The 26,130-nt window shown below is 61.9% G+C and overlaps 2 protein-coding genes across 3 annotated transcripts; one reads left to right on the top strand and one right to left on the bottom strand.

Moving 5' to 3' along the window:
* Positions 1 to 4,004: 4,004 nt before the first annotated feature.
* On the bottom strand, positions 4,005 to 14,837 carry LOC131821434 (melanoma-associated antigen 8-like). The gene is made up of 3 exons (XM_059157535.1): positions 14,762 to 14,837; positions 8,412 to 8,475; positions 4,005 to 5,708 (listed from the first exon to the last, which is right to left on the bottom strand). Exon 3 carries the CDS (start codon positions 5,644 to 5,646, stop codon positions 4,570 to 4,572), a length of 1,077 nt encoding a protein of 358 aa, XP_059013518.1. The 5' UTR covers positions 5,647 to 5,708; positions 8,412 to 8,475; positions 14,762 to 14,837; the 3' UTR covers positions 4,005 to 4,569.
* Positions 14,838 to 18,081: 3,244 nt separating this feature from the next.
* On the top strand, positions 18,082 to 24,435 carry LOC131822066 (melanoma-associated antigen 8-like). 2 transcript variants are annotated; one of them, XM_059158461.1, is made up of 3 exons: positions 18,082 to 18,276; positions 22,467 to 22,530; positions 22,702 to 24,435. In XM_059158461.1, exon 3 carries the CDS (start codon positions 22,723 to 22,725, stop codon positions 23,722 to 23,724), a length of 1,002 nt encoding a protein of 333 aa, XP_059014444.1. In that variant the 5' UTR covers positions 18,082 to 18,276; positions 22,467 to 22,530; positions 22,702 to 22,722; the 3' UTR covers positions 23,725 to 24,435. The 2 variants fall into 2 exon arrangements, with proteins under 2 accessions (XP_059014444.1, XP_059014445.1); XM_059158462.1 differs by lacking the exon at positions 18,082 to 18,276 and adding an exon at positions 19,846 to 19,919.
* The last annotated feature ends 1,695 nt before the right edge of the window (positions 24,436 to 26,130 follow it).

Below are 26,130 nucleotides of genomic sequence, written 5' to 3'. Positions count from 1 at the left end.
GACCCACGTCCAAGCTTGGTTCCCAGCCGTCCTCCCTTGCTGTATACACGGGGGCCCGGACTCTCCCGATTTCCACTGGCTTCCTTTTCTGCAGTATCAGACTCCTCTCCCTCAGGGACCTTCTCCCACTGGGACTCGTGGTGTTTAAGTCACTCCACTGGTCTCTCTCTGCTGTGAACTCTGATGCCTGGAAACAAAACCCATCTCCCAATGCTTCCTGCCTCCTGGAGCCTCTGGACAGGGAGGCCCGTGTGGGAGGGAGAGGCAGCCTGCAGAGAGACAGACTTGTAGAGACTGGAAAAGCAGGGTTCAGGCTGTGTTCCCGAAATGAGCCAAACAGGTCCTTTGGTGCACGGGTCCCTAGGCGGTGGATTTCACCAGAGCGGACTGCCCCCGTCGGCTCAAACAGCCCCCAGCACCCAGCTCCGATTTTCTTTCACATGGGCAGCTCTTCCAAGTGTAGCTTAGAGGAGCGGTTGGCCTTTTGGAGCCCGCCTGTCGGCCACATCCCGGCAAACCTCACCCCGTCTGCTAAGACGACAGGAGATAGAGCTTTGTGGTTCTCACACCCCAAGCCAGACCCCGAGCTGCTGAGCTGAGCCCCCTGCCCAAGCAGTCCCCTCCCTGGCCTATGTCCATTAACCCACGGGGCCACGGCGGCAAAACGCCATGGCCAGAGTGGCCCTGGAATGCGGGACATCGCTCGCTCTCCCGGCGCTGGAGGCTGGAAGCGGGAGGTGCCAACAAGGGGCCAGCACGGAGGAGTGAGCACCCTCCTCCTGGTTCGCAGCGCCCACCTTCTCGCCGCATCCTATCATGGTGGAAAGGGCTGGGGAACCTTCTGGGGCCTCTTTTACCAGGTTCTATTCCCATCCACGAGGCTTCCACCTTCAGGACCTAAACACCTCCCCCAGGCCCCACCTCCAAAGCCATCATCTTTGGTGCTCAGGATTTCCACAGATGTATTTGGGGGGCGGGGGGGGGGACTCGCCGAGCGTGTAGCACTCCACCGTGCATCGTGCCCCCCTGACCGTAAGGGCCTGGGCAGTCTCACGGCTCCCCCGTAATACGACTCCGGGCCCACACCACCCAGGACAGCCTGCTGTGTGCTGCTGCCTCTCCTGGCCTTGTCCTCTTCCTGGGTCAGCCCCCAGTCCCTGGAGGCCCCTGCAATTTGCTCCCGAGCTCCTGGGAGATCCCAGGTCTCAACCTTAGCGGCCGCTGTGGATCCAAGATGAGGTGCAGGGTTTCTAGCTGTCAGCTAGGGGGTCTCTAAGGATGGCGAAGCAAAAAAGGCCTCTGCTCGAGCCATGCCTTGACTTGGCACAGGAAAGCCACTGACTCTGTCAGACCCGGGACTCACAAAGCCTCGCGGGCTGGCTGGAACGCCGAGCCGAACCTGAACGCGTGCACGGGGGGGCGGCCCTGTGCAGCCTCAGCGTCAGCTGTGCTGAGAGGACAGCAAGCTAAGCGCCAGGGACAGATCTTGAGCGCTGGGATCCTTGCACATGTGGGACAGCCCTCTGCGAGGCCCAGATCTGTCCAAGTATCTTGGGTGCGGTCGCAGACCGTGAGGGTCCCTCCCAGATGTTCAGGATAGAGGCCCGTTCTCTCCTGCAACCGAGGCATTGCTGCCTGTGGGCGCGGCATCCCGGACACAGACCAGTGAGTGCCCTCCTAACTCGGGAGGCCTCCACACGCCCTGCCCTGATCCAACACAGCCCACTCTGCCTTGGCCTCATCGGCAGGCCTAGCCGGGCTGGTTGCAGTCTGCGACAAACACTGCTTGCCTGAGTCCCTCCCGCTTCCCCAGCTGTACCCACCAGGCCGTGAGGGTGTTCGGTCAGCCTTCCCGGGAAGGCTTTGCTCTTTCCTCTCCCCCTCACGGGAGAAGCGATGTACACCCATCGCCAAAGCCGTCGGAAATTCAGCACGTCATCCCCACCACCCCTCGACAGTGACGAGTCTTTCTGGTTCCCTTCTATGACGGTGCTGGTTTGTGAAAATGCTTTTGTACCCGCCACATAGGAGCCTCCAGACAAAAAGGCCTGGGAGAGAAGAGGGGGTGAGGGAAACAACGCAGTTTGATCGCTGGACGACACACTGATTTGCATATCAGGAAGAAAGGCAAGCCCCACACCCAGGACATGTGGGGCGGAGGTAGGGCTCTGTGATCCTGGGGTTCCAGAAGTGCTCCTGGAAGCCTTGTGCCCTCCCGAGAGATGCTCCTGTGCTGCCCCCAGAGCTGCCACAGGGCGCACAGTTCAAACCCACCTCGGAGCCTGGGAGCAGACAGACAGCAGTGTGACAGGGCCAGGGTGGGGTGGAGGGGCTGCGTGGGAGGAGGCAAGCGGGAGAGGGGAACCTCCAGCAGCACAACCACAAGTCACCTCACTTCTACCATTCTCCACCCGGAGACCACAACACATCCCACAGGGTCAAGGCTCCTGCCCACCAGGGGGTCCAGCCCCACTGCTACCAGTCCCAAGCCCTGGGTTGCTCTGGGCGCTTGGGACCAAGGGGCTCTAAGGCACAGGCTCCCGGAGCCCGTCCTCCGCTTCCCCACATGGGCTGGAGCAGCTCCAGGCGCTCAGGCACACAAGCCCCTCACTGGACCCGTGGCTGACCGTACAAGGCCATAGCCCAGGAACACCCGACCCGAGAGCTGCGGAGGCCACAGGTGGTGGGCAGGGGTGCGCGCACAGTGTCCATCCCTCTGGGTGCGCCTATCCCCCTGCATCTTCATGTCTTATGTCCCATGTCTCATGTCCCATGTCCCACCTGGAATCTCTTGAGCCTGTCCCTCTGGGGTTTCATGGACGCTCCCTCCTCACTCAATCTCCAGCCCCCTCAGCCCTCCCCCGCGGTCAGGGGGTCCGGGGACCGAAAGCTGCCACCCTCCAGTCACCTGGCCCGTTCTCCTGGCAACCAGGCACCCACGTAGGTGTTGCCCAGAGTTACCTCTGGACCTAACAAAAGTCACCTTCTTCACTCCCCACACTTTGGAATTATGAGGGTTTGAGGAACTCAGAGTCAGGGCTCAGGACCAAGACCAAATAGAAACGAGACGTGTACTGTGGTCATTGAATGACCAACCCTATATCTTCCTCATGAATCACGGTATCACGCCTACGTTCCACACTCTCTGAATCCCGCTAGTGTGACCACGGGCCCACAAAGGAGTTTTGAGTCCCAGCTTTCAAGTCCTTGACTGCACACTCAGAATTGGGATTGCTGCCCCATACAGAAATTTCCATGTCTGCTTTTTTGTGGCCCTGCCCCATGCTTTCCCACAGCAGCTGTTACCAGGTTCCATTCCCATAAGAGTGTACAAGGGTTCCGATTTCTCCACAGATCCAACGTCGGAAAGGCCACAAAACTCTTTCTTGTGCTCAAAATTTCTGATGCAGGTGGAAGGCAGCAAACACGCTTCCTTCCTGTCACAAGAGAGTGCTCGGGCTGCTCCAGGATCCAGTGTGTATTCTCAGAGCAATTCTCCATTCCAGACTTGCCCCCACACCGAAGGCACCCCTTCTCCATGCAGGAGCACGGTCACAGCACAGCTAACTGGCGATCACCTGGGACCAGAAGTAATCCTGGGGACCAGACGCCCCAGCCACCTGGGCTCATGGCATTTCTACTGCGGTGCTCACCGCGAGAGCTGCACCCCGCCTTCCGTTCTCCACTTCTTCTGCAGCTCTCGGGGCAGCCCTCCCCAGCTTCCCACTAGGACTGGGGCTGCTCGACACAGACTTCTGTGGCTGCGAAGCGTCCTGCTTCTCCTAGTGTCCTCCCTGCTCAACCACAGGGCCTTCCAGAAAGCAGAGCTCAGTGCATGTCTGGCAATCAAGGAGCCAGCCAGCAGGGCTCCTTCTGTGCAGAGAGAACATTTCTCCTCCATTCTGGAAGAAGCAAGCCAGGGCAGGAGCCCGCGCATGTGTGCCTCTGGCATTTACACAATGATAGACAGAAAGGCATCAGAAGCAAAAACAAACAAACTTTCCTTTTATTTCTCTATTTCCTGGCCCCATCAATTCGCTCCTCCTTTCTTTCGACTTTTCATTCCATCCCTCCAAACGTGTTGTGATTTTGAACAGGAGCCCAAACAAGGAAACAGCGGGTCCGCCGGTTTCCAGGAAATGACAAAACTGACAAATTCATAACTCTTGAACTGGGTAAGGACAAACGCTGTGGGGGGATGTCACTCACACACTCAGCCGCTGAATCAGATGAAACCTCCTACAGCAAGGAACCCTACTGGAGAGCTTCGCCAGGGACACCGAGCTCTGAACTTGGGAGGCATCACAGGGAACCGCCCCCCCGCACCCCCCAAAGGAGGCTCTTTGCACTGCATATTCCCCCCAACCCTCTCTGACCCTGCACTTAGAATGCCAGGGATCTCTCTACACCCGCAGGCACACACACACACACACACACACACACACACACACACACACAACACAGAAACAGGGAAGAACCAAGAAACAGCCTCACTTCGTGCCCGGCACCCTGCAGGACAATCTGCCCACCCCGCCAGAGCCCGGACTGCACCACAGCCGCCCCTGGGGCTCAGGCCCCCTCTTCCTCGTGGCTCACAGCCTCTTCAGAGGGGGCCAGGGAGGAAACCGGCAGCCCGGGATAGACCCGCAGCAAATACTCCAGCACCTGCACCCTGCTGGTTTCCATGTGGGCCCTGGGACCCCACAGGAACTCGTAGCGGGCAGGGTCACCGCCGGGCACCTGCTGGTACTCCAGGTACCCTTCCTGCACCCAGACGTTGGTCAGGAGCTCCCGGGGCTCCCCAAAGATGATGTGCTCCTCGCCGGCATACACCCCCATGACCCCCAGCGCTTCCCACACCACCTCCTCGGGGGCACGGTCGCCCTCCAGGAGGATCACCCCCAGGAGCACCACCAGGAGGCCGGTCTTGGGCAGGCCCTGCTCACCGCTCAGCATCGCATCGCAGGTGAGGCCCAGGACGGTGACCAGGACGTAGGAGTGCTCGCTGGGGTCCACTTCCTTCACCTCCACGCCGAACACCAGCCGCATGCACTCGGACGCCTGGCCCAGGATCCCGGGGAAGGCGTCCTGCTCATCCTCGCCGACGATCGCCAGCATCTCCGCCTGGCTGGTCGGCTGCTTGGTGCGAAACTTTTGGAGCAGGAACCCCACCAGGCTGACCGCCCTCACGTGGAGTGCAGCGTGGAGCACGGGCTCGGCCACCCCTGGCTCCCCCCCAGTGCCAGACCCCTCCTCCATCGCGGAGCTGGAGCTATCTTCAGACAGGCTCCAGGGAGAGGCCTCCATGGCACTGGGGGCGGGGAAGGCCCCCTGAGGGCTCTGGGGAGGACTCGAGCCTCCAGCAGCGGACTCCTCCTCCGGGGTATTAGGGAACAGGACAAAGTAAGAGGAGGAAGAGGAGGAGGAAGAGACGGATAAGTGGGAGGAACAAGAGGAGAAGAAGGAGGAGAAACTGGAGGAGGAGGAGGGGGAGGAGGAGGTGGAGGAGGGGGAGGACGAGAGAGACAGGGCCTCCTCGAACCCCGAAGCCTCATACAGCTCCGCATCCGCCAGGCGCTGGGCCTCTCTAGGGTCCTGAGGAGCCTCCTCCAATTTCCGGAGCTCATTCCTCCTGCCCACAGGCATGATGACTTGTGTCTGGCAGCAGCCCCCGGTGTGGGCAGGAGTGGGCGAAGCGACCCAAGGGCCTGGGAGAGAGGGGGGGTGTGAAGGGCCTCAGCTCAGGAAGGGGCCCTCAGCAGCCTTGACAAAGGGGACTCCGGGTCCTCCCCGTACTGGCCCTCTCGGGCCTCGCACAGGTCTCTCCTCCTGGGCAGCCCGTCCCCTTCAAAACGGAAGGAGGGAAGTCCACGGTCTCCTCTCCTTCCTCTCTCTCTCTCTCTCTCCCCTCTGCTCCTCAGACCCAGGGCTTCACCTCCCAGCTCCCGAGTCCCCTGCTGGGGGGAAGGGGGAGGCCCCTCAGGGTGCAGACTGAGAATACAGGGCCCCCAGGGCAGATAGGAGAGCGGGTCTGATGCTGCGAGGTCCCCACTTCCAGAGGGTGGCGGTCCCTGCTCCCTCAGGGGGCTTACCTTTGCGCTGGCAGGGCCTGGGCCCAGCCCTCTGCCGGCCTGAAGCCCCAGTCTCAGAACAAGACCACAGAGCCCCGAGACCAAACAGAAGCAAGTGAGCGTGTCCACATCTGACCGCACCCACCCGGGGCCTCCTAGCTCCCTGGGAAGGGGAGGCTGCTGGGTCCTTGACTCCTGCCAGGGCCCGGGATCCTGCCTCAGCTGACCTGAGTCCAGACCATCAGACCAAGGCCCGTGACTCCCTGAGAGCAGGGATCTGAGAGTAAGAAGGGGCTCGGCCCGACCAGCCATGCCCAGAGTTCCCAGAGCTGACAGTAGGGGCAGCCCAGGGTTCTCTGGGGTTCCCTCCTTGTTCTGGCAATCGGGGTCCACTCTCTCTTGCCTCAGGGTCCTCACCTGGGACTCCTGACACCCAGTTGGGCTTCCCCAGATGACCAGATGGTGTCCTCTCAGAGCATGGTCCTCACCTCCGTGAGAGCCCCAGAGAGCCGGAAAAGGCACCTTGGACATTGTGATATACAAGCAGACGAAGACTTGCTCTTTGTCCGCACTTCCTGGCTCTCTACTCTCAAGCCCTCATAATTCCTAAGTGTCGAGCGTGAGGAAGGTGACTTTTGTTAGGTCCACCAGGTGACTCTGGGCAGCACCGAGGCGGGGGCCTGGTTGCCAGGAGAACCCGCCAGGTGACTGGAGGGTGGCAGCTTTCGGTCCCCGGAACCCCTGACCATGGGGGACGGCTAAGGGGGCTGGAGACTGAGTGTGGGAGCCTCCATGAAACCCCAGAGGAACAGGCTAGAGAGATTTCAGATGGGGACATGGAGATGCAGGGGGAGAGGCGCACCCAGAGGGATGGACACTGTGCGCGCACGCCTGCCCACCGCCTGTGACCTCCGCGGCTCTCGGGTCTGGTGTTCCTGAGCTACGGCCTTGTACGGTCAGCCACGGGTCCAGTGAGGGGCTTGTGTGCCTGAGCGCCTGGAGCTGCTCCAGCCCATGTAGGGAAGTGGAGGACGGGCTCCCGGAGCCTGTGCCTTAGAGCCCCTTGGTCCCAAGCGCCCAGAGCAACCCGGGGTTTGCCCAGTGACCCCTGAAGGGTGGGACACTCTTGTAGGCCTGAGCTCCTGCTCTGTGGACTCTGAAGATGTCTCCAGATGGACAGTGTCGCAGCTGTGCTGAATTCCTGGACTCTTTGTGGGTGTACGAGGTTCGCTGTCACAGGGAACCCCCTCCGTGCAACCGCTGGTTCCAAAATGCACGTATACCACCCACAGGCCACCGCCCGGGGCTAAAGGGGGGCCCGGTGCCCTGTCCCGCGGTGGGGATTCCCTCAATCTCCGAGGAGGTTACTCTTTCCTCCTGCCGGGACCTGCCCTTCCTCCCAGCCCCATCCTGAGTTAGAGGCCTTGTGCCTCTCAGCCCAGGACCTCACCTCCCGGAGGACTCCCCACCTTCCTGCCCATGGGACACGTGAGCATGCCGCTTAGCGCCACCGCTCACTGCTCCTTCCAGGACCGACAGCAAGGCCGAGCTGGACTCTGTGCTGTCCTTTCTTCCCTGAAATGGGGGTGGGGGGAAGGGCCGTCCTCCTTCGGGGTCCTCACATTACTGCCTGGGTGTTCCAGGGATCCTCCCTCCGCTGCCCTGACCTTTCCCACAGACCAAGGGCCTCACGTCCCTGACATCCCCCAGCCCCAACCGTGGGACACAGGTGGGGCCGTGCCACATCCAGCTGTCCCTGCTACGTGCTCCCTGGCAGAGGGCCCTGCTGAGAACAGGGAAGCTGCACTCCCTAAGGCCCCTTCTCTTTTCATGTGGGGTAACCTTCATACCCTCCAGCCTCCCAAAGGCCCCTTTTGAGTCCTGGCCATTCATTGAACTCCCTTCTCTGCTGACCAGGTAGGGCTCCCTCTGTGGCCCCAAAGTCAGCACCCTGAACAGAATCTCTCAGCCCTGAGCAGGACGAGGGGTGCTCCACGTGCAGCCTCTCCTGCCTGTGCTCTTTGAGGCCGCGCAGGTCGAGACAGTGGGGCGCACTCGGCCTGGGCGGGGAACCCCCTCAGCGTCCTCAAGGAGCACCTACTGATTCCACTAGGGCTGCCTCCTTCTCTTCTCACCCAGAGGATACGCCCTGCAGAGCCCAGCCCTCAGGACCTGAAGACACATGTGGTCGGCTCATGGGGTTCAGCCCAGCCAGCAGAGGCCGGACATCCCAGAGCTGACAAAGGGCTGTGGGTATCCAGGGTCCCCTCAGGTGTGGGATGGGCAAGGCCCTGGCTCCAGGTTCGGAGCAAGTACCACACCTTGACCACTGGCACTCACCTGCGCTGTGACCTCACGGAATCCTGCCTCAGACCCAGACCTCCACGCCCTGTTTTAGAAGCCCCTGGAGGAGAAAACGAAGAGGCACCTCAGGGGACACACTTAGAGCACAGCCCCGGGGCCCAGGGCACACAGGAGGGCTGGGCTGGACTCCTGAGTCTGCCACCCGTCCAGGCTGGGCCGTCCCCTCCTTGGCCTCTCAGGAGACTTCTTCCCCCTGCCAGGACCTAAGCCCCACGCCCCTTGGCCCAGAGGCCAAAGGGTCCCAGCAAGACCACGCGGCCCTGAGCCTCCACGGAAGGAAAGCGAGGGGGTTCACATCTGGACCGGCCTGCATCAGGTCTACAGGGCTCGTCACGGATCTCCAGGGATGGCCAAATGTGGGGGTGCCATCTATGTGGGATGGGTCTGCTTCTTTGTCTATACCTTGACCCCAGGAAGGCTGGGAAAACTCCCGGTGTTCACTGGAGGCCCCCCTCCTGGTGTCAAGGCCTCATCTCATGGAGAAGCCAAAAGGAAAAGCGAGGAGAACTCAGTCTGCCCACCGATGCCCCGTCTCCCCACTGTCTCCCCGTCTCCCCATGGCTGACAGAAGTGTGAGGGCAGGCCTGGGCCCTGGGGATCCTGCTGTGGAGGCAGCTCCTCGTTTCTCCCCTCCACCCCTGCCTCCTCCACTGACCTGAGTACAGACCCTCAGGCACAGACCCTCCCCTCCCAGAGCCCAGGGATCTGGGGACAAAGAGGGGCTCAGCCCGACAGGCCCAGCCCGGGTTCTCAGAGCGGTCAGGTAGAGCTGGCCAGATTTCTGGGCCATCCCCTCCTCGTCCCAAGGGGTGGATTGGGAGCCCTCGCTCCTGCCTCGGGGGCCCCCACATTGACTCTTGCCGGGACCAGGGCCTCCTGTGTGTCTCCCAGGTGGGCTTCCTCAGATGACCCGACTCCGACCTCTCCCAGCATGGCCCTCGCCTCCCTTTGAGCTCCCAGAGGAGAGTGAGGAGGCAGCACTCCACGCCCACCCCCTGTACCGCACCCCATTCATAGAGAGCTGAGATTGGGGGCTGGCCCCTCTGTCCTGGGGCGGGAGTCCACTCTCTGTCCTCAAAGTGCTCATGTTTCCTTTCAGCAGGACCTGGAAGTATCCCTTCTCCTAACTCCAGGAGGCACCTTGCAGGCCCAGTTCCCCATCCCACTGAGACCCAGAGGGGAAACCAGGATCCTCATTTTTCTCGACACCCGGCCTTGCCTCGCAGGACTGACCCTCCGGGCACCCATTCATTTGGAACCCCTATGTCTGGGTAGGGGTCTGCTCAGTCCTCCCTCGGGGTCTTGGGGCTCCCCACCCTGCTGATCTGAGGCCACATTCTTCAGACCAAGGCTCTCCCGTCCCCCAGAACCTGGGTGAAACACTTTAAAAGTCAGGTAACACTTTAGCTATTCCCCCCCCACTTTGGGGGACAGCTAAGAAGGCCCAAGGGCAACAAAATCACCTTCTGTTTTAGGCTCTAAGGACCTCAACTCTCAGCCTGCCTCCCTTCTGGACTCCAGCAGGACCTGGGGCCATGCCCTCCGCTGTCCGCAGTCCTTTCCTCTCTGACCTCCCCGCACATCCCTGAGATCCACGGCCAAATGTGGGGGTGCGACTCGGGCAGACAGCTGGCTCAAGGGCCTCCCTCAATGACTCTGTTCTGGGGTCCAGGGTCCCCTCACTTCTCCCTGAGGGTCCTCACCGTGACTCCAGCAGGGTCTGAGCCTTCCCTGCTGCTGACCTCAGGCTGTGCCTCTCACCCCAACCCCAAGCCTCTCTGAGACCCGGATGTGGAATTCTGGACATGCCACTTACCTCCTCCTGCTTAGGGGCCTCCCAGGACTGATTCTGTACTGGGTCTGGGGACCCTCGGTCCTCTCTCGAGTGCTCACCTTGAATCCTGACAGAACCCGGGCCCTCCCCCTGCTGAACTGAATCCCTGCTCCTTACACTAGGCCTCCTGACCCTCTGAGACCCGGAATCTGAAGTCTGGTCTCGCTATGCAGTCCCATGCCCTCCAGGGATCCTCCTGGACTGACACTATGGCCCAACCCCTGTGAGGCGTCCTCTGTCCTCCTCAGAGTTCATACCTTGACTCGGGTTACTGCCTGGGCCCTCTCTGCCCACCTGACCGAGGCCCTTCTCCTTCCACCAAGGCCCCCAATCTTTCCAGTGACCAGGATGGGGGAATCCGACCCCACTGGGCTTGAGTCCCCGCCCCGCCCAGGGGGGCCTCCCTAGACTGACATCAGAGGGGGGGCTTCTGCCAGAGTCTCCTCGGTCATGCCTCATGTTTCATGCCTGCTCTTTCCTCCCAGACTCGCCGGGACCAAGCCCTCTGCCCACCTGAGGGTGGCCCTGCTCCGACCATCAGGCCCTCAGTCTCTCAGAGACCCGGAGGCAGAATTCCCGATTCGCCATGTCTTCCCATCCCCCATAAGGACCTTCCCGGACCGACTCTGGGCTGGGGTCCAGAGTCCAACGTGAAGCCCAGCATGAAGCCCAGCATGACCTGTGCCCTCCCCTCTGCCCACCCGAGGGAGGCCCTTTTCCTTCTGCCGAGGTCCCCAGTCACTAGAGAAACCCGGATAGGCGAGTCCCGCCCTAGAGGATACGAGACCCCATCCCGCCCAGATGCCTTTCTAAACTGACCCTGGGAACCCAATGCTGTGAGGTCCCCCCTGTCCCGCCTCAGGGTTCATACCTTGAAACACATTCGCGCCTGAGCCCTCCCCTCTGACGCCCCGAGATCGGCTCCTTACACCAGGCGCTTTATCCCCGAGAGACCCGGATGCGGAAGTCCGGACTCGCCACGTGCTCCCATCCCCCACCACGGACCTCGCATGACTGACTCTGGGCTGGGGTCCAGGGTCCCTCAGTCCTCCCTCTGCACCCTCACCGAGAAGCCCAGCACTACCGGCGCCCGCCCCTCTGCCCGCCTGAGGGAGGCCCTGCTCCTTCCACCAAGGCTCTCAGACTCCCCGGAGGACTGGAGGCTCCACTCAGGCCACTGGACAACTTGTCCCCATCCCGCCCGGGGGACTTACCGGAATGGCCTTGGGAGCCCACGTCGGAGATGTCCCTTCTAGACACCCTACGAGTTCATACCTTGAATCCCATTCGCGGCTGAGCCCTCCCGCTGAGGACCTGAGATGGGCTCCTTACACCAGGCCCTTTATCCCTTAGAGACCCGGATGCGGAAGTCCGGACTCGCCACGTGCTCCCATCCCCCACCACGGACCTTCCCTGACTGACTCTGGGCTGGGGTCCAGGCTCCCTTAGTCCTCCCTCTGCATGCTCAACGTGAAGCCCAGTCGGACCTATGCCCTCCCCTCTCCCCGCCGAGCCAGGACCTTCTGCCAAGGTCCCCAGTCACTAGAGAAACCCGGATGCACCTATCCCAGCCTAGGGCATAGGAGACCTCATCCTGCCAGATGCCTTTCTAAACTGACCCTGTGGACCCAATTCTGTGAGATCCCCCCTGTCCTGCCTCAGGGTTCATACCTTGAATCCCATCCGCGCCTGAGCCCTCCCCTCTGACGCCCTGAGATCGGCTCCTTACGCCAGGCGCTTTATCCCCGAGAGACCCGGATGCGGAAGTCCGGACACGCCATGTGCTCCCATCCCCCACCACGGACCTTCCCTGACTGACTCTGAGCTGGGGTCCTGGGGCCCTCAGTCCTCTCGCTGTACCCTCACCGAGAAGCCCAGTATGACCTGGGCCCGCCCCTCTGCCCGCCTGAGGGAGGCCCTGCTCCTTCCACCCAGGCTCCGAGTCTCTCCGGAGGCCCCGAGGCCCCAGTCAGGCCACCGGACCTCTTGTCCCATCCCCCCCGGGGGGACTTCCCGGAATGGCCTTGGGAGCCGACGTGGGAGAGGTCCCCTCTGGCCTCCCTCAGGCTTCATACCTTGAATCCCATTCGCGCCTGAGCCTCCCCTCGGAGGCCCTGAGATCGGCTCCTTACGCCAGGCGCTTTATCCCCGAGAGACCCGGATGCGGAAGTCCGGACTCGCCACGTGCTCCCATCCCCCACCACGGACCTTCCCTGACTGACTCTGGGTTGCTCACTGTAAAGCCCAGCAGGACCGGTGCCCTCCCCTCTGCCCACCCGAGGGAGGCCCTTTTCTTTCTGCCAAGGTCCCCAGTCCCTAGAGAAACCCTGAAGCTCGAGTCCCACCCTAGAGCATAGGAGACCCCATCCTGCCAGATGACTTTCTAAACTGACCCTGGGGCCCAAATGCTGTGAGGTCCCCCCTCTCCTGCCTCAGGGTTCATACCTTGAATCCCATTCGCGGCTGAGCCCTCCCTGTGACGCCCTGAGGTCAGGTCCTTACACCAGGCGCTTTATCCCCAAGAGACCCGGATGCGGAAGTCCGGACTCGCCACGTGCTCCCATCCCCCACCACGGACCTTCCCTGCCTGACTCTGGGCTGGGGTCCTGGATCCCTCAGTCCTCCCTCTGCACCCTCACCACGAAGCCCAGTATGACCTGCGCCCGCCCCTCTGCCCGCCTGAGGGAGGCCCTGCTCCTTCCACCCAGGCTCCGAGTCTCTCCGGAGGCCCCGAAGCCCCAGTCAGGCCACCGGACCACTTGTCCCATCACTCCAGGGCGGACTTCCCGGAATGGCCTTGGGAGCCGACGTGGGAGAGGTCCCCTCTGGCCTCCCTCAGGGTTCATACCTTGAATCCCATCCGCGCCTGAGCCCTCCCCTCTGACACCCTGAGATCGGCTCCTTACGCCAGGCGCTTTATCCCCGAGAGACCCGGATGCGGAAGTCCGGACTCACCACGTGCTCCCATCCCCCACCACGGACCTTCCCTGACTGACTCTGGGCTGGGGCCCTGGGTCCCTCAATCCTCCTACATCCTCACCATAAAACTCAGCAAGGCCTTCTCCCGCCCCTCTACCCCACTGAGGGAGGCCCCACTCCTTCTGCCAAGGCCCCCAGTGTCTCTGAGACCCGGATGCACCAGTCCCACCCCAGAGGCTACTAGTCCCCATCACCCTCAGGTGCCTTTCCAGACAGACACTAGGGCCCGAATGCTGTGAGATCCCCCCTGTCCTGCCTCAGGGTTCATACCTTGAATCCCATTCGCGCCTGAGCCCTCCCCTCTGACGCCCTGAGATCGACTCCTTACATCAGGCGCTTTATCCCCGAGAGACCCGGATGCGGAAGTCCGGACTCGCCACGGGCTCCCATCCCCCACCACGGACCTTCCCTGCCTGACTCTGGGCTGGGGTCCTGGATCCCTCAGTCCTCCCTCTGCACCCTCACCACGAAGCCCAGTATGACCTGCGCCCGCCCCTCTGCCCGCCTGAGGGAGGCCCTGCTCCTTCCACCAAGGCTCCGAGTCTCTCCGGAGGCCCCGAAGCCCCAGTCAGGCCACCTGACCACTTGTCCCATCACTCCAGGGCGGACTTCCCGGAATGGCCTTGGGAGCCGACGTGGGAGAGGTCCCCTCTGGCCTCCCTCAGGGTTCATACCTCGAATCCCATCCGCGCCTGAGCCCTCCCCTCTGACGCCCTGAGATCGGCTCCTTACGCCAGGCGCTTTATCCCCGAGAGACCCGGATGCGGAAGTCCGGACTCGCCACGTGCTCCCATCCCCCACCACGGACCTTCCCTGACTGACTCTGGGCTGGGGTCCGGGCTCCCTCAATCCTCCTACATCCTCACCATGAAACAAAGCACGACCTGCGCCCGCCCCCTACCCCACTGAGGGAGGCCCCGCTCCTTCTGCCAAGGCCCCCAGTGTCTCCGAGACCCGGACGCGCCAGTCCCCACACACTGGCCAGGTGTCCCCATCCCGCCCGGGGGCCTGCCCGGACTGGTCCTGGGGCCGACCTCAGTTTCGACCCCTCTGTCCTGGGCTCCCAACTCCCTCGGTCCTGCCCCCGCTCGGGCACGACCCCATCCCCCCTGACCCCCCAGGGCCTCCCTGGGCCGCGGCCTTCCTGACCCGGCATCCTCGCCCTCCGACCAAGGTCCTCAGCCCCCTCGGACCCCCGAGGCACCTTTCAGCCGACGCCCCCTGTGGCCACCCTCCCCCGGGGCCCCAGGGTCGGTCCGCGGCTGGGCTGCGGTGGGGCTGCAGCCCTCGGGGCCGCACCGATCTCCCTCAGGTGCCGACACCCGCTCCAGGGGGGGGGGGCCTGGGCCCGTCCTTCTGGGGACCCGTGTCCCCTGCCCTGGCCCCGGCGGGAAGGGCTCAGCCGGACGGCGCTGCCCCGGCCCGGGGTCTCTCGGGGCTGCCGCCATGGCCCCCTGGATCCCGGGGGTCCCCCCACGACCCCCACTCGGGGCACCGTCAGGGCAGGGTCTACCTGCACGCCTGGCTGCCGGGCCTGGGCTCCTTCCCTCAGCCAACCGGACTCCGGCTTCCCGCACACAGGGCCTCGCCTCTCTCAGGCCTCGGAGGCGGAAGTCGGCGCTCGTCACAGCCGGACCCCAGAGGAAGGGGTCCCCTAGGGCTGACAGCACCTCCGCGGCGATGGGTCCCAAGTGGGATTCGTGGGGGAGGGGAGGGTTCGTGGGCTGGGAGTGGGTGGCGGGTACCCTGGGTGTTTCCTAACCACCTCCCTTGGACTCTAGCACGCAGGGTTGGGGGCCCCCGTCCCAGCCCCCCGCTGATCCTGTGCTCGTGCACCTCCCCTTCTAGACTCCCCCAGCCTCCCCCCACCGTTCCCTGATATGGAGGCACAGTGTGGAGTCTGGGCACTGTCACCACCCAGCTTCCCGGGGACCAGAAGCACTGGAGTAATCACGGGGCCCCTCTGCTTACCCAGGCCACCTGGGCCTGACCGGGGGCATTTCCAGGGCAGTGCTCCTCCCAGGACCCGCACCCCTTCTTCCTTCTTCCTTCTTCTGCTTCTTCTGCACCTCTCAGGGCACCCACTACCCACCTTCCCAACAGGACTGGGGCTGCTAGACACAGTCTTCAGTGGCTGGGACAGGTCCTGCTTCTCTTAGTGTCCTCTCGGCTCACCCACAGGGCCTTCCAGAGAGCAGAGCTCAGCGCGTGTCTGGGTATCAAGGAAGCAGTGAGCAGGGCTTTGTCTGTGCAGAGAGGAAGTTTGGGGCACCCGTGTGTGTGCCCCTGGCATTTGTACAATGATGGCCAGTGAAGCATCGGAAACAAGAGCCCACACACTTTTCTTTCTCCAGTTCCAGACCCCTGTCCCTGCCTGCTCTCTTCTTTAACCTTTCCAACCCACCTTGAGGCCAGTGCCCTGTGATTTCGGTCCAAAGCCCAAACAAGGAGGCAAGGTGCCCAGCTTGTATAGTGTTTGTGTTATAAAGGTATATACATGGAGATTGTGTGTGCGTGTGTGTGGGTGTGTGTGCACAGGTATGAGGAGATTATCCTTTTTTGTATTCTCGTGCTTTAACTAGCTCACTTGTACATATACTCTCCCACTGTTGCCCTTCAGCAACAGTCACTTCTCTTGTGACAGACCAAATGCTGGGGGTGATGTGGAGCAGCAGAAATTCTCATCCTTACTTACTGGGATGAAAATTGTTCGACCAGGTTTAAGACACTGATGTTGTTTCTTACACATATAGACGTATTCTGTGGTATCATCCAGCAGCCATATGAGTATTTCCCCAAAGAAGTTGAAAACTATGTCCACACAAGAACCTACGCATCAATGTTTCTAACTGCCTTTCTCACAATTTCCTAAATACAGATGCAACGAAGATGTCTTTTAGTAGGTTGATGGATACACTCTAGGACATCCAGATGATGGAATGTTAGGGGCCACTCAAAAGAAATGAGTTATCAAGCCGTGAAAAGATATGGAGAAAACTGAGATGCCTATTGCCAAGTGAAATGGTCAATGTGGAAAGGCTCCATTTTGTATGTTTCCAACTCAATGACATTCTACAAAGGGACATTTATGGAGACAGGAAAGCGATCGCTGGTTGCCTGGGGCTGTGTGGGGAGGAATGAATCGGCAGAGTCGTGAATGTGCTCTGTATGGTACTGTCCTGACGGGTACATGTCATCCCACTTCAGTGCAAACCCACGGAAAACGAAAACCAGATGTGAACATTAGTGGTACTTTGGCTATGGGGATACTTTGGTACTTTGGATGGTGGGCTTTGGATGACTATGATGAGTCATGGACCTTCCTCAGGGATGACCACTGTTTTACTCTGGTGGGGGATGTTGATATTATGGGAGACTCCGTAGGTGTGCGGCAGTGGATCAGTGGGAAATCTGTGTACTTTCCTCTCTGTCTCTGTGCACCTAAATGTGTCCTACAAAATGGAAACTCCTTTATTTTTTTTAAATTTTTTAAAAAGATCTTATTTATTTATTTGATATAGAGAGGGAGAGAGACCACAAGTAGGCAGAGAGGCAGGCAGAGAGAGGAGGGAAGCGGGCTCCCTGCTCAGCAGAGAGCCCGAGGCGGGGCTGGATCCCAGGACCCTGAGATCATGACCTACGCTGAAGGCAGAGGCTTAACCCACTGGGCCACACAGGCGCCCCACAAAATGTAAGTCCTTTAAAAGACATACAATGTGAACAGCAATACCTGAACAAGAGAATCGGAGAAAGCTTTAAGGTGACGCTTCGGAGTGCCGTCGGGCCGGGGACGTGGGGAGTAGCAGGGATGTCAGGAGGGAAGATAGACTGCATGGATGCCAATGAAAGCATGGGTAGTGGGAACGATTTTCAACTTCTGCCCCCGCTTCCTTCACAAATCTGATGCAGGACCGCAGAGGATACGTGCCAGTAGCTCTGGGCAAGTATCAGGACAGCAGAGAAAACGGCCTTGACAGAGGCAGATGCGTCTGGATTCTGGGCTTTAGCTTAGGAGGTGAGGACAGCCTTTTCAAAAAAGTGCTGGAGGAGGATATCAAGACTAGACCAGAAACAGATGTGAGTATCAAAACAAATGACATATAGGATGAGAAGTTAGTCTTTCATAAAAGACATACACACACAGTCTACACGTATATACCTACATACCTATAAAAATGCATCTATAGCAAGAACATAGGTGCATACATGTCCGTCGATGTCCATACATATGTGATATATACATGCATGTAGACCTAAACACATACAACGTACACCCAGCCTATATACACATATGTAGTACACACACCGGGTAGAGGCGGACAGTGTGTTTCTTAGGATGAACGAGCACGACCAAGGAAAACTCACTGCAGCGGACCCCGAAACAGTGGATAACCCTAAACACCCTGGGACCGAACCCCAAACCTCTGCAGCTGCTCAGCCTCGTCAGTAGATTCAATGTTTTTATAAAATCTTCAGACTGTTCCTGAAGTCTGGCGGCTGGCGAAGGGACCCCTTGGAAGGAGCGCTTCTCCTCCGACCCTGCCTCCCGGTCACGGGCACTGCGGGTGCACATCAGGCATCTGTCCCGTGACGGCGTGTGTCCCACAAGGGGAGAGGAGGGCCTCCTGGGTGAGGGCCGAGGGGTCCCACGTCCCAGCGCACTGTGTCCCTGCCCGCAGCCCTGAGACACCCCGGGCCCCGGGAGCAGGTGCGGCACGAGCCCCGCCAACCATCCCGCTGGGGCTCAGGTCTGCGGTCAGCGGCGGCCCAGTGTTGCCAGAGGGCAGGCGAGGCGCCCAGGGAGGACCGAGGGACCCTCCTCCCCGCTCCCCTGCTCCCGCCTTGCCCACGCGGGACCCATCGCCGCGGAGGTGCTGTCAGCCCTAGGGGACCCCTTCCTCTGGGGTCCGGCTGTGACGAGCGCCGACTTCCGCCTCCGAGGCCTGAGAGAGGCGAGGCCCTGTGTGCGGGAAGCCGGAGTCCGGTTGGCTGAGGGAAGGAGCCCAGGCCCGGCAGCCAGGCGTGCAGGTAGACCCTGCCCTGACGGTGCCCCGAGTGGGGGTCGTGGGGGGACCCCCGGGATCCAGGGGGCCATGGCGGCAGCCCCGAGAGACCCCGGGCCGGGGCAGCGCCGTCCGGCTGAGCCCTTCCCGCCGGGGCCAGGGCAGGGGGCACGGGTCCCCAGAAGGACGGGCCCAGGCCCCCCCCCCTGGAGCGGGTGTCGGCACCTGAGGGAGATCGGTGCGGCCCCGAGGGCTGCAGCCCCACCGCAGCCCAGCCGCGGACCGACCCTGGGGCCCCGGGGGAGGGTGGCCACAGGGGGCGTCGGCTGAAAGGTGCCTCGGGGGTCCGAGGGGGCTGAGGACCTTGGTCGGAGGGCGAGGATGCCGGGTCAGGAAGGCCGCGGCCCAGGGAGGCCCTGGGGGGTCAGGGGGGATGGGGTCGTGCCCGAGCGGGGGCAGGACCGAGGGAGTTGGGAGCCCAGGACAGAGGGGTCGAAACTGAGGTCGGCCCCAGGACCAGTCCGGGCAGGCCCCCGGGCGGGATGGGGACACCTGGCCAGTGTGTGGGGACTGGCGCGTCCGGGTCTCGGAGACACTGGGGGCCTTGGCAGAAGGAGCGGGGCCTCCCTCAGTGGGGTAGGGGGCGGGCGCAGGTCGTGCTTTGTTTCATGGTGAGGATGTAGGAGGATTGAGGGAGCCCGGACCCCAGCCCAGAGTCAGTCAGGGAAGGTCCGTGGTGGGGGATGGGAGCACGTGGCGAGTCCGGACTTCCGCATCCGGGTCTCTCGGGGATAAAGCGCCTGGCGTAAGGAGCCGATCTCAGGGCGTCAGAGGGGAGGGCTCAGGCGCGGATGGGATTCGAGGTATGAACCCTGAGGGAGGCCAGAGGGGACCTCTCCCACGTCGGCTCCCAAGGCCATTCCGGGAAGTCCGCCCTGGAGTGATGGGACAAGTGGTCAGGTGGCCTGACTGGGGCTTCGGGGCCTCCGGAGAGACTCGGAGCCTGGGTGGAAGGAGCAGGGCCTCCCTCAGGCGGGCAGAGGGGCGGGCGCAGGTCATACTGGGCTTCGTGGTGAGGGTGCAGAGGGAGGACTGAGGGATCCAGGACCCCAGCCCAGAGTCAGGCAGGGAAGGTCCGTGGTGGGGGATGGGAGCCCGTGGCGAGTCCGGACTTCCGCATCCGGGTCTCTCGGGGATAAAGCGCCTGATGTAAGGAGTCGATCTCAGGGCGTCAGAGGGGAGGGCTCAGGCGCGAATGGGATTCAAGGTATGAACCCTGAGGCAGGACAGGGGGGATCTCACAGCATTCGGGCCCTAGTGTCTGTCTGGAAAGGCACCTGAGGGTGATGGGGACTAGTAGCCTCTGGGGTGGGACTGGTGCATCCGGGTCTCAGAGACACTGGGGGCCTTGGCAGAAGGAGTGGGGCCTCCCTCAGTGGGGTAGAGGGGCGGGAGAAGGCCTTGCTGAGTTTTATGGTGAGGATGTAGGAGGATTGAGGGACCCAGGGCCCCAGCCCAGAGTCAGTCAGGGAAGGTCCGTGGTGGGGGATGGGAGCACGTGGCGAGTCCGGACTTCCGCATCCGGGTCTCTCGGGGATAAAGCGCCTGATGTAAGGAGCCGATCTCAGGGCGTCAGAGGGGAGGGCTCAGCCGCGAATGGGATTCAAGGTATGAACCCTGAGGCAGGAGAGGGGGGACCTCACAGCATTGGGTTCCCAGGGTCAGTTTAGAAAGGCATCTGGGCGGGATGGGGTCTCCTATCCCCTAGGGTGGGACTCGCGCCTCAGGCTTTCTCTAGTGACTGGGGACCTCTGCAGAAGGAAGAGGGCCTCCCTCGCGTGGGCAAACACGTGGGGGCAGGTGCTGCTGGGCTTCACGGCGAGGAGGCAGAGGGAGGTCTGAGGGACCCTGGACCCCAACCCAGAGGCAGCCCCTAGACGTCTTAGTGTAGGACACGGACTCCTCATTTGTGTTCGTATGTGCGTGTTTGTGTACCTCACTTGCCCAGCTGGGTCTCCCGGATGCTGGATGCGCTGGGGTCCAGGAGTCGATCCACGGGCAGTACAGCACACAAAGGCATAGGCACCAGGGAGCCCCGTTGGAAAGGGGAAGAAGGCCCGAGAGACCCGGACGCCCCATCTCAGCCCCCGCGGTCAGCCCTGGGAAGTCTTGGGCTTTGCCGCTGCACATCGTGGTCACAGGCTTGAGCCAGTGGGCTCAGGGGAGCGATAGCCTTGGTGTGGGAGCCCCGGCCCCGGGACAGCAGACAGGAGAGGCCCGGGACCCGCGAGGGCTCGAGGCGAGAAGACCTGAGGGAGTCCCCAGGGAGCCCGCTGGACCGCGGCTTGGTTCAGCCACGGGAGGCTCCTGGGGTGGGCGATCCCACGCCGTGGGTGGCCACTTCAGACTCAGGGCCTCTGAGGACCGGTGGTCACAAGGATGGAGCACCGCCTCAAGAACGCGTGAGGGGGGAGATGGACCGTGTGTGGCTTGGGGGAAAGGCGAGGCCTGCAAGGAGGACTGCAGGATCGGGGACAGAGACCACGTTTGGTCCCAGGAGGCCCCAGGGACAGATGATCACATCGGGCGAGCCCTGCATTCCCACCAAGTCTCCCAGAGACGCGGGTCTGGGTGGAAGCATCGGGCTTCAGGACCTCCCGGGCGGACCGTGGGCCTGCTGTGGTGGAAGGAGAGGACCAGAGGGAGGACTGAGGCATCCTGGTCCCCAGCATGTTCAATTCGGAGAGGAGGCCCCAGTGTAGGAGGAGCCCATGCCTGTCCTGATGTCCACATCTGGGTGTGAGAGACTGTGGGCTGTGGTGAGAAGGAACACGGCCTGGGGTGTGGAGGGCTCGTGCGTGTGTTTGTGTCTGTGTGTGTGTGTGTGTGAGAGAGAGAGAGAGAGAGAGGAGCATGGGGTGGGGAGGAGGGTCTCAGGTCCTTCTGGGAGAGAGGATGAGAACCCTGGGTCAGGACTGGCTGTACCCGATCCTACCTTCTCAACAAAGAAGCCAGTGGCCCGGAGTCCGGCCGTGCCCTGTTGGCAGCCCAGGGAGGACTGGTCAGCGGTGGCCCAAGTTGGCAGGCATGCTCACTTGTCTCATGGGCTGGAAGGTGGAGAGACCTCGGGGAGTGAGGTCTCGGGCCGAGGGGCACATGGCCTCTATCTCAGGTTGGGGGTGGGTGGAAGACCAGGCCCTGGCCAGAAGGAGGATTAGCCTCCCGGGAGCCCGAGGGCATCCCCATCCCAGGACAGAGGGGTCGGTCCGCACTGCCAGCCCTTTGGGATCTTGCTGGAAGCTGACGGTGGGGGACGGACCCTCGGACATGGACGTGGTGGCTCCTCACCGTCCTCTGGGAGCTCTCAGGGAGGCGAGGGCCATGCTGGGAGAGGACAGAGTCGGTTCATCTGAGGAAGCCCACCTGGGAGACACCCTGGTACAGCAAGAGTCAATGTGGGGACCCCCTAGACAGGAACGAGGACCCCCTTGGGACGAGGAGGGGATGGCCCAGAAATCTGGCCAGCTCTACCTGACCGCCCTGAGAACCCGGGCTGCGTCTGGCGGGCTGAGCCCCTCTTCGTCCCCAATTCCCTGGGCTCTGGGAGGGGAGGGTCTGTGCCTGAGGGTCTGTACTCAGGTCAGTGGAGGAGGGAGGATCCCCAGGGGCCAGGCCTGCCCTCACACTTCTGTCAGCCATGGGGAGATGGGGGGACAGTGGGGAGACGGGGCATCGGTGGGCAGACTGAGTTCTCCTCGCTTTTCCTTCCGGCTTCTCCATGAGATGAGGCCTCGACACCAGGAGGGTCGCCTCCAGTGAACACCGGGAGTTTTCCCAGCCTTCCTGGGGTCAAGGTATAGACAAAGAAGCAGACCCATCCCACATAGATGGCACCCCCACATTTGGCCATCCCTGGAGATCCGTGACGAGCCCTGTAGACCTGATGCAGGCCGGTCCAGATGTGACCCCCTCGCTTTCCTTCCGTGGAGGCTCAGGGCCGCGTGGTCTTGCTGGGACCCTTTGGCCTCTGGGCCAAGGGGCGTGGGGCTTAGGTCCTGGCAGGGGGAAGAAGTCTCCTGAGAGGCCAAGGAGGGGACGGCCCAGCCTGGACGGGTGGCAGACTCAGGAGTCCAGCCCAGCCCTCCTGTGTGCCCTGGGCCCCGGGGCTGTGCTCTAAGTGTGTCCCCTGAGGTGTCTTCTCCTTTTCTCCCCTAGGGGTATCGAGAAGCAGCTGTTGAGCCCTCGGTGTGAGGCAGGAGTCCCTGAGATCACGGTGCAGGTGAGTGCCAGTGGTCAAGGTGAGGTACTTGCTGTGAGCCTGGCGCCAGGGTCCCAACCCAGAGGGCACCCCTGGGCACCCATGGGCGACGCAGCCCACTGTCAGCTCTGGGACATCCGGGCCTCTGCTGGATGGGCTGCACCCTGAGGAGCCACCCACATGTGTCTTCAGGTTCAGCCCGACACCATCGCCATGCCCCTGGGTCAGAGGAGTGAGCTGTGGAAGCTGGAGGAAGACCCCGGTCCAGGACCGGGACAGGGCCTGGAGGAGGCACAGCAGTGCGGGGCTGGAGGAGAGGAGACCCTACCTCCCTCCTCCGCCTCTGCCTCCTCCCAGTCCAGCGTCCCTTCCCTCTCTTGCTCGGCCCTGTCTCTGGGCCCCCAGGAGGAGGGCTCTGCTGCGGGGACCCCGAGTCCACCCCAGAGCCCTCAGATGGCCTGCCCCTTGCCCGCGGCCATGGCAGCCACTGCCTGGAGCCCGCCCGACCAGGGCTCCAGCAGCTCAGATGAGGAGGGGTCCAGCACCGGGGAGGAGTCCGAAGAAGCCGAGCCCAGGCGCTCTGACATACTCCAGGAGAAGACAGCTGACCTGGTGGGGTTCCTGCTCCTCAAGTATCTCACCAAGGAGCCGGCCAGCCAGGCGGAGATGCTGGCGATCGTCGGCGAGGATGAGCAGGACGCCTTCCCCGGAATGCTGGGCCAGGCGTCCGAGTGCATGCGGCTGGTGTTCGGCGTGGAGGTGAAGGAAGTAGACCCCACCGAGCACTCCTACGTCCTGGTCACTGTCCTGGGCCTCACCTGCGATGCGATGCTGAGCGGTGAGCAGGGCCCGCCCAAGACCGGCCTCCTGGTGGTGCTCCTGGCGGTGATCCTCCTGGAGGGCGACCGTGCCCCCGAGGAGGTGGTGTGGGAAGCGCTGGGGGTCATGGGGGTGTATGCCGGTGAGGAGCACATCATCTACGGGGAGCCCCGGGAGCTCCTGACCAACGTCTGGGTGCAGGAAGGGTACCTGGAGTACCGGCAGGTGCCCGGCAGTGACCCTGCCCGCTACGAGTTCCTGTGGGGTCCCAGGGCCCACGCGGAAACCAGCAGGTTGCAGGTGCTGGAGTATTTGCTGCGGGTCTATCCCGGGCTGCCGGTTTCCTCCCTGGTCCCCTCTGAAGAGGCTGTGAGCCACGAGGAAGGGAGGGCCTGAGCCCCAGGGGTGGCTGTGGTGCGGTCCGGGCCCTGGCGTGGTGGGCAGATTGTCCTGGGGGTTCCGGGCACGAAGTGAGGCTGTTTCTTGGTTCTTCCCTGTTGGTGTGTGTGTGTGTGTGTGTGTGTGTGTGTGTGTGAAGAGAGAGCCCTGGGATTTCGAAGCAGTGCAGGGCCAGGGAGGTTTGGGGGAAAATGCAGGGCAAAGAGCCTCCTTTGGGGATGTGGAGGGCGGTTCCCTGCGATGCCTCCCAAGTTCAGAGCTCGGTGTCCCTGGTGAGCTCTCCAGTGGGTTCCTTGGCGTAGGAGGTTTCATTGGCTTCAGTGACTGAGTGTGTGCGTGACATCCCCCAACACAGCGTTTGTCCTGACCCAGTTCAAGAGTTACGAGTTTTGTCATGTCCCGGGGCCGTCTGGGGGACTCCGTTGGTTACGCATCTGCCTTCAGCTCAGGTCAGGATCTCAGGATCTTGTGATATAACCCCACATCGGGCTCCCTGCTCAGTCGGCCTGTTTCTCCCTCTTCCTCTCTGTGTGCTGTTTCTCGAATAAATAAACACATAAAATATCTTTCAGCAAAAAGGATTTTTGCCGTGTCCTAGAAACCAGCCTAGACACCTTGCCTCCTGTTTTGGGCTCTGGGCCAGAATCACAGGGCTTGGCCTCGGGGTGGGTTGGGAAGGCGAAAGAACGGAATAGGAAGGGGAAGGGGGTCAGGAACGGGGGACGATAAGCGTGTGGGTTCTTGCCTCTGATGCCCCGCTGGCTGTCATGGTGTCCATGGCAGAGGCACACACACGGGGCTCCTGCCCTGGCTTGGTTCTTCAAGAAAGGAGGAGAAGCGTCCGCTCAGCACAGAGGGAGCTCGGCTCACTGGCTCCTTGATTCCTCGACGTGGGCTGAGTTCTACCGTCTGGAAGGCCCTGCGGCTGAGCGCGGAGGACGCTAGAAGCAGGACGCGTCCCAGCCATAGGGGACTGTGTGTAGCAGTCCCAGTCGTGGCACGAAGGTGGGCAGGCGTGCCCTGAGAGCTGCGGATGAAGCGGAAGCCGTGAGGGGGTGTTGCTCCCGAGGCGAGGACGGCCCTGGAAATGCCCCTGACCCAGCCCGGGCGGCAGGGCTGTGACTAGAGGGGCCCCATGATCGCTTCTGTGCTGCCGGTCACGGGGAAGCTGGGTGGTGACAGTGGCCCTCTTTGGGCATCGGGTGCTTTTGGGGCGGGACAGATGTCTTAAATGGATAAACGCCGGGAGCAGTTTGCATTGGGCCGTGGAGAAGGCCGAGTGTCTGTGGCCTGAAGGTACAGCGTGCCGGGCCCCGTCACAGGGTATTTGAACACAGTGAAGGTTCAGGGGCTTTATTCCCACCCTCACCACGAACGTTCTGTGGACGACAGCGGGGAATGCGCACGTCCCGGACAGCCCTGTTCCCCCCGGACCGGCGGAGCCTTCGCTGGCTCCTCGGCCAGGAGAAATTATCGGGACTCCCCGGAGTTGTCCGCCGCCAGTCCTGAAGAGTGGCTGGGTGTTCGTGGGAAGAAATGGTTGAAGCTCAGAGGTCTGCATGGGAGAAAAGCTGAAAAGAGGCATCGAGGTGGTCTCTTCCTGTTCCTGGGGACCTTTGGGTTCCTTGCACGCAGCTGGTCTGGACCCCCTGCGCCACCCTCACCCATTTGGGCACGATCTGTCCTCCCGGAGGTGCACAGGCAGGGAGCTCGGTGTGCTTCGCTTCTCTGTCGTTCCACTCGAACCCCGCGTCTGTGATCTGTCAGGGCAACGAACGATTTGTAGATGGGGAGAGTGGGGGGGGGGGTGTCACAATAGCACCGGACAGCTGTCCCAAGCAGCGCAGACCCTCAGACACCAGCGTGCCCGTGTTCCGGCCTCTTCTAAAGCGGGACAGGAGCAGAGAATCACGGGTTAGAGAGGTTTCGGACTGTGCATCCGAGGACAGCGAACATTGTCAGCCCACTGAGATCTTGAAGGTTATGGCCCTGGGAAGTGCCAAAAGGGGCTCCGGAGTGAGGAGGGTGATCAGCCCCGCTGAGATGTTGTGAACAACCATAGCCACGTCTGTGCGTGTGCCAACTCGGGAACATTAGGTGCGATCTCGCACTTGAAGCCCCTGTCCCTTGGTCTTTGGGCACATCCAAAGGCAGAGACTTTCAAGGCAAATTGGACTTTCTCAGGAACCCCTCCCAGAAATGAGGGGGTTTTGCCTCAGCGAAGTAGCAAAGCGGCTTTGGGCTGAAAAGGTAGTCCGCAAGAGTGAATCAGAGCGATGTCCAGTGCCGGGCCCCCCCCCCCCTTGTGCTCCTCCTGTCCCCAGGCTAAGAAGGAAACGGCGTGGCCTGTCCTCTCGCACTTAGGAAGGCTCCTGTGGCAGAATCCTGTTTGTCACAGGCATT

The sequence above is a fragment of the Mustela lutreola genome, chromosome X (genome assembly GCF_030435805.1).
Source record: "Mustela lutreola isolate mMusLut2 chromosome X, mMusLut2.pri, whole genome shotgun sequence".
NCBI classification, from domain to species: Eukaryota; Metazoa; Chordata; class Mammalia; order Carnivora; family Mustelidae; genus Mustela; species Mustela lutreola.
Note: the sequence above shows the minus strand (reverse complement) of the source record. Positions and strands in the feature narration are given on the sequence as shown.

What these genes read in the sequence shown, in the direction of transcription:
- LOC131821434 (XM_059157535.1), bottom strand. Translation starts at nt 5,646, where the DNA reads ATGCCTGTGGGCAGGAGGAATGAGCTCCGGAAATTGGAGGAGGCTCCT.
- LOC131822066 (XM_059158461.1), top strand. Translation starts at nt 22,723, where the DNA reads ATGCCCCTGGGTCAGAGGAGTGAGCTGTGGAAGCTGGAGGAAGACCCC.